The following is a 7,656-nucleotide window of genomic DNA, read 5'->3' on the forward strand; positions in this document are numbered from 1 at the left end:
AAATCTTCCCTTTTTGGTTTTATTATGATAGACTACTTCTAAATGATTGTTCTTTCTATTCTAATAGCGATGCTTCAGTTATGGTTTTTAACGTTCGTGCTCTTGAAATATTTTCTGGCACATAAAGTCATTTTCCCTAGGGATGATGCTTATGGGGAAATACAAGTTCCAGTCTGTGGGAGAGTCGTAGTGTAGAGGCTTCAGTCACCAAACAACCATAGTTATTCTCCATCTCTGAAAACAACTCCTAAGGTTTTGTCTCCACCACCCTTTACCTCTCAGGGAGACAGGGCTGGGAGGAGATACCCTCTTTAGACCATGGGATTTGGAGAAGGAGGGTAAGGAAGCGACTGCTGTGGGTTGTTTAGGCCCCCACCTGTCTCTCCCACCCCCTCCCCAAGGTAGGTGTCGCTTCCACGCTCCCCTCAGGACACCTGCGAAGTAGGTGTGGGACAACACTGTCCCAAGGCCCGAGGTAAATGGCAGTAGTTCCCTGTCTTGCCCCCCCCACTCACTTCTCATTGAAGCCTCTTGCCTCAGGCCAAATCCACTGCCCTACACAAAGTTCTTTAAAGTTAGGGATTTCTTATAATTTTCTCCATTTTCCCTCAGTTGTTCCCCTATATTTACCTATCTTAAGGCAAGAGAGGTCAGTGGTCATGCTGGGACAATATCTTGGTGGGAATCAAAGGAAATTTGATTTTGATGTCATTGCTTTTTGTAAATTAGCAAGTTAGCACTCTGGAACTGATGTCAGTTTCTTAGGGATTTCCAAGGGCCAAGTGACACTTTTTAGATACATTACCAATTATGGCCTCATTTAATGATGCAATTCTTTTAATTTCATTTTAAGGATTTTCCAGCTCTTAACTGTTGTTTATTGAACACTCTCAAAAAATGTTGAGCACTTTTTCGTGAATTATCGTATAATCCTCACAACAGACTATCTGAGTTAGTTATTATCCCTATTGTACAGACTTGTTAGTCATCTGAGTTTCAGAGAGGCTAAGTCATTTGCTCGAAGACACCCAGCAATTTCTTCCTCATGGAGTCTATCCTCAGACCCATATTAATCTAATAGTTGTAGCTGTTAAGCACTTGAAATATGGCTAGTCTCAATTGAGATGTATTGTAAATATAAAATATATACAGACTCTGAAGACTTAGTATTTAAAAAATGAAATATTTCATTAATGATTCTTTATATTGATTACATCTTGAAATGATAGTATTTTGACTATATTGGGTTAAATGAAATAAAAATATTATTAAAATTATTTTACCTGTTCCTCTAACTTTTTTCACTGTGGTTACCAGAAAATAGAAACTTACATATACGGCTCATATTATATTTGTTTTGGACAATGCTGATCTAGAACCTTTTTTCTTTCCCCCCTTTTTTTTTTTTTTAAACTGAAATGGCAGCTTTGTTTTTAAAGATTAAAAAGCTCATGGTAAATCTCTCTTGCTTTTGTTTGTGACGCACAGGCACTTTAAAGAGGAGGAGACCTCCCCAGCCCATTCAGCAACCCCAGCGTCAGAGGCCCCGGGAGAGTTATCAGATGGGACACATGAGACGTTAACTCAGCTTTTGCCTTGGTTCTTCCTAGTGCCTACAATGGGAAAACTTCACTCCAAAGAGAAACCTATTAAATCATCATCCCCAAACTAAACCCTCACAAATAACAGTTGAAGAAAAAAATGGCAAGAGATCATGTCCTCAGATCAGGTGGAATTACTTAAATTTTAAAGCCTGAAAATTCCAATTTGGGGGTGGGATGTGAAAAAGGAACCCAATTTTCTTATGGACAGATATTTTTAACCTAATGGCACAAAGTCTTAGAATATTATTATGTGCCCCGTGTTCCCTGTTCTTCGTTGCTGCATTTTCTTCACTTGCAGGCAAACTTGGCTCTCGATAAACTTTTATCACAAATTGAAATATATATATTTTTTTCAACTGCCAATCAAGGCTAGGAGGCTCGACCACCTCAACATTGGAGACATCACTTGCCAATGTACATACCTTGTTATATGCAGACATGTATTTCTTACGTACACTGTACTTCTGTGTGCAATTGTAAACAGAAATTGCAATATGGATGTTTCTTTGTATTATAAAATTTTTCCGCTCTTAATGAAAAATTACTGTTTAATTGACATACTCAGGATAACAGAGAATGGTGGTATTTAGTGGTCCAGGATTCTGTAATGCTTTACACAGGCAGTTTTGAAACGAGAATCAGTTTACCTTTTCCTTGTGATGGAGTTGGTTCTGATATTCATTTTGTTTTATCAAATGGCTGCTAAGAGCACAAGAGTGACGATGCTGAAGAACACAGTTAAGTGCAAACTGGACATATGCAGCATACTACTACTTCAGGCTTAGTTCTTTATGTAAATGTCTGATTTCCACTTACTTATTTTAAGCTTTCTAATTCAATTCCATTTTGAAGTGATAGGTGAAGTTTTATTCATGTTTGGTAGCATTTATGTCAGTGAAATGATTCTTTTTATTTGCAGCCTCTTATTTGTATGCTAATTATGTTTTGGTTTTGTCTGATACGGAAAAGAAAAGCTGTGTCTCTTATTTTATCAAAATATTTGAACAGCGTTTTCAGCATATCATCACTGATCATTGGTAACCACTAAAGAAGAGTGATTTGCTCAACCAGTAGTTAAAATTGTAGCTAGGCCTTCTGACATTTTTTTTCCCTAAACTATTTTAACTGCAATGAAGGTGAAACAGCACAATGTCCCATTCCAAATTTATTTTTTAAACAGGTGTAAATAATTGGCTTTTTAAAGAAAGAAGGCAAAAGCATTTAAGGTATTAACAGGCTTATTGCTATGCAGGAATGGAAGGGGGCATTACAAAAAAACTTTAAGCTTGTGACATATTTATTGCTTCTTGTTTTCCAGCTACATCACTTAAATTAGAACAGCTATGATTTTCCTGGCTTCACATAGGAGGCAGATTTAGGGAAAGTTGAAAAGATTTGTGTTTGGCTTTTTTTCTTTTTTCTTTTTTTCTTAAGAGTATAAGGTTTACACAATCATTCTCATAATGTGACGCAAGCCAGCAAGGCCAAAAATGCTAGAGAAAATAATGGGATCTCTTCCTTGTAAACTTGTACAGTATGTGGTGACTTTTTTCAAAATACAGCTTTTTGTACATGATTTAGAGACGAATTTTGTACATGAAACCCCAGATAGACTATAAATAATTCTAAACAAACAGGTAGGTAGATATATATGTAATTGCTTTTAAATCATTTAAATGCCTTTGTTTTCAGACTGTGCAAAGGTTGGAAGTGGGTTTGCATTTCTAAAATGGTGACTTTTACTCTGCAAGAGTTATTAGTAACTTCTTGAGTGTGGTAGACTTTGGAACATGTACATTTTTTGCTTGTAATGTTATCCTGTGGTAGGGTTTTGGCAGGTACATACTGCCCCATTTTATTTTGAGTCTAAGTTAAATGTTTTCTGAAAAGAGATGCGTGCACTGAACTCTTTCCACTGCAAATCAAGATGTGGTAAAACAAAAGGATCAAGACAAATGAGATCTAATACTACTGTCAGTTTAATGTCCACTGTGTTTTATACAGTATCTTTTTGTTCACTTTGGAAATTTTTACTAAAAATTGCAAAAAATAAAGTATTGTGCAAAGATGTAAGGTTTTTTGAAACTTGAAATGCATTAATAAATAGACTTGATGAAATCGTCTTGAAGGTTTCATACTCTTTGAACTCTGAGGACTATCAAAAGAAGCTTCCAGCAAGGCAGCTTGTCCTTACTAAATGAGAGAGATTGTTAAGCAGAAAGGATGGTCTCTTCCCACACAAGTACAGATATCTTTATTCCTAATTAAGACTTCATGTAAAAATTTTATTATTAGATATCTCTTTCTACACACAATGAACATTTGAAAAACAGTCTCAACTGCTTTACATTATTTCTAATCAATATTCAAAGTGCTTAAACGTGTCTGTCTTAGCAGAAGAGCTGAGTCATTTTGGAAACTGGTCTTATATATATTTTGCAAAGTTTTGAATGCTAAGTACCTCATTTATTTTAAAAGTCTAGTTTGATGATAAGTGTATTTAAAAAATTTGAGCCACCTTTTCCTGCTTTGTCAAATTCATAGCAAATAAGAAGAGACTTGATATTTCAGTCTTACCTAGAAAAAGAATTGTAAGCCCAGAGTGGTGCCCTGCACAGAACAATCTGCCCCAAACCCAAGTTATTTAGTTATTTATTAAATATATTGAGGCCAGCTTAAATAAGTAGTATTTGTTAAATGAGTAAAAATATGCAATACTTTTTAGTTACTTTAATTTGGAAACCTCAAAATGTATATTATGTTTAATTATGTTTGTTTATGAAACCATCAATATTGATTCAGATGATTGCAAAATTTATTATTTTTACTTACAATTGAATATTTAAATTTTGTTTAGATTAAATCAGCAATAGAATAAATTATTACAGTTTCTGGACTAGTGTTCTCCATAGTGTCAGGCAATATACAGTTTTGGGAAGGACTTCTTTTAGGGAATGGCAGCTTTATCTGATAAGTCTTGTTTTCTGAGGTGTCTTCAGCAGTTTGTGCTTTGAGGTACTTCATTTTTGTTATATTCACAGACTAGTGAAAACTGAAGATTTCTCCAAATTGAGCAGACTACTCTCGAGTTCTTATTTCGGTCCCTGTGGCCTGTACATTTTAAGACCTAATGATTATTATTTCTCCAAAGATGGGATTAGATTAGTGTCCTTGGCAGCTGTGCAATTGTGGGTGCATGTGCTTGGGAAGGCTTTTAATTTCCTAAGTATTTCTAATCGAAAGTACAAGAGGGTCAGTGTAGTAGGTCCATTACAGAACTGGACAGCCCATCTTCAGGGTTATAAGAAGTGATGTTCTTTATTCAGATTTAAAGAGTCAGGGTCTCCCAAAACTAGAGAGCAAGTTGGATATAGTTTAAAAGCAGCTGCCAGGGACAGTTTTTCTCTAGAGAAGTCACTAAAGTCGCAGGAAATTGTAGTTTCCTGAAAAACACTTTTGACTTCTAAGTAACAGAAAGGATAATTAGTTTGCCCCACAGAGCTCAGCTTCAGTTTCAGCATTTCTGGTTTTATGTTCTTTATTGAAAACAGCCTCCATTTGAATCACTTTTTCTGTTTATTACCAGTTTTAGTTTTCCCACTATCATTTCTGTATCCAACCCTTTACATTATTAGGATACAAGTGAATGAACCCTTGTATTCTGTATTACTGTCTTGTTTGTGTGTCTTAGGTACATACATGTATGCACTATTTTCAGTAGAAATTCATATATTTTGTAATTGATAAGCTCTTCAGAGTATCTGTTCTCTCCTATGAAAAGCAACATGATACTAGGTAAAAATGGAGGGTTGAGGAAAATATTTATTAGCTTCTGCTCTTTCCTAAAATCTCTGGTAAAATCATAGTGACTGGGGAAAGAAAACAGCATATCCAACAAGGATAAGAAATATCGAAGAGAAGATAACAACATTTTGGAGACTGGAAAGCAGATGGACAAGTAGCCAAATCCTAAACCAGCCAGTGGAAACATGAGAACAGCCCAGTTTGCATTGTTACCATTTTGGGATATAGTCTTTAAGACTTTTTTCTGTGCACCTTTCTTATTTAACAATGCATTGATATTGTATCTGCATCATTTTAATGACTGTAAATATTTCATTCTATGGATGTATTATACATTTTAAAAATTAACCAATTCCCTCTTGTTTGGATATTTAGGTTTTCAGATTGTTCATTATTTTAAACCTTTAAGGAAAATCCTAAGTCTGATGATAAAATAAATTACTAAAAGTGGAATTAAAAGTGGGTTAAAGATTTTCTAGGGGCTTCCCTGGTGGCATAGTGGTTAAGAATCCGCCTGCCAATGCAGGAGACACGGGTTAGAGCCCTGGTCTGGGAAGATCCCACATGCGGTGGAGCAGCTAAGCCCGTGCGCCACAACTACTGAGCCTGCATGCTGCAACTACTGAAGCCCACACGCCTAGAGCCCGTGCTTTGCAACAAGAGAAGCCACTTGAAGGAGGCCTCTTGAAGAAGTTTCCACTGGCCAAAGCTGTTTTACTCTGTGAGTTAATAATGATAGTTTACAAAATCCTAGTTACCTTTGGAATATGCTCTTAAAGAAATATTCCAGGTAATAAAGAGGAGTGATACAATATCACCATTGTACCCAACAATGATTAATGGACCCAGACAACAAGCAGCAGTGGCTGCTAACCTCACAAAGAGACAGCAGTCCAATAATTTGTGCTTCCTAACAGAGACACGCGTGCCACTTCTGAAGCAGTCCTGCCAAAAGTCCGATCTGATCCTGGTCAAGCCTCCGGGTCTAACTGCCTCTGTACTAGAAACACAGGAAATAAAGGGACACGTTAAATGATACCACAAAGGCTTCAATCAGCAAAACCCAGACTGGAAAACTACAGGACAAATGACCCTGTTTCTTCAACAACTGACTTGCAAGGAAAAAAGAAAAAGATGGATTAAGAGAGACTTGAGATTTATCTGCCAATACAACCAACCTATGGATTTATTTGGATCCTGATAGAAATAATGAAAAATGAGGAAATAGGAAAACTAACTGGATATATGATGATTTTAAGGATTTTTGCAATTATCTTGAGGTGTGATAATGGTATCATGGTTACATTTTTAAAAGGAGCCCTTTTAGAGATGCACGCTGAAGACCTAAAAGTGAAATGATACTGTGTTTAGGTTTGCTTTAAAAAAAATTGCAGGGCTTCCCTGGTGGCGCAGTGGTTGAGAATCCACCTGCTAATGCAGGTGACAAGGGTTCGAGCCCTGGTCCAGGAAGATCCCACATGCCGCGGAGCAACTAAGCCCGTGCACCACAACTGCTGAGCCTACGCTCTAGAGCCCGCAAGCTGAAACTACTGAAGCCCACGCGCCCAGAGTCCATGCTCTGCAACAAGAGAAGCCACCACAATGAGAAGGCCGCGCACCGCAAGGAAGAGTTTAACCCCTGCTCGCTGCAACTAGAGAAAGCCCGGGCGCAGCAACGAAGACCCAACGCAGCCAAAAAAAAATAATAATAATAAAATAAAATAGAAGGCTATACAGCCGATATTTAAAAAAAAAAAAATTGCGAGCTGCAGTTGGGTAGGGTATGGGAGTAAAGCTGAAAACGAGACTAACCGTGAGTTGGTAATTGTTGAAGCTGGGTGACGGCCCCTTGGGGACTCATTATACTGTTTTCTCTACCTGTGCTTGTATTCAGCATTTTCTTAAAAAATTTTTAAAAACGTGAATTAAGTTCATATAGACGCTCATTCATTACTGTTTTTATTTTAGCAACAATTCCTGATAATGGCCTATATTCCTAATGGGTTTTTTTTTAGTGATTTTAGTGGAATTATACTTGAACCAGTCAAGCAAACATAGTTAATTATATTCTGCTCCAGTTACAATGAGTGATTAATTGATTTCAACTGCTAGGGTGAATGCTTGAAGCTATCAGTCATTCAGCAATCATGTCAAGCAGGCCATTAGATCCCTCCTGGCTCGCTAGTTTTTGTGGGGCCTAACAGCTAGTTAAAGAAAATATTTATTTTCTGTTAAAACATGTCAGGGA

General features: G+C 36.8%; 1 protein-coding gene across 3 annotated transcripts in view; it reads left to right on the top strand.

The window, feature by feature from the left end:
• Positions 1-3,727, top strand: part of ADAM10 (ADAM metallopeptidase domain 10) — a 118,887-nt gene extending 115,160 nt beyond the window's left edge. For all 3 annotated transcript variants that reach the window (XM_032622746.1, XM_032622747.1, XM_032622748.1), the window contains one exon: positions 1,489-3,727. In XM_032622746.1, coding sequence (XP_032478637.1) covers positions 1,489-1,583 — 95 coding nt within the window. In that variant the 3' untranslated portion in view covers positions 1,584-3,727. The remainder of the gene's footprint in view (positions 1-1,488) is intronic.
• The last annotated feature ends 3,929 nt before the right edge of the window (positions 3,728-7,656 follow it).

The sequence above is a fragment of the Phocoena sinus genome, chromosome 2 (genome assembly GCF_008692025.1).
Source record: "Phocoena sinus isolate mPhoSin1 chromosome 2, mPhoSin1.pri, whole genome shotgun sequence".
Classification (NCBI taxonomy): domain Eukaryota; kingdom Metazoa; phylum Chordata; class Mammalia; order Artiodactyla; family Phocoenidae; genus Phocoena; species Phocoena sinus.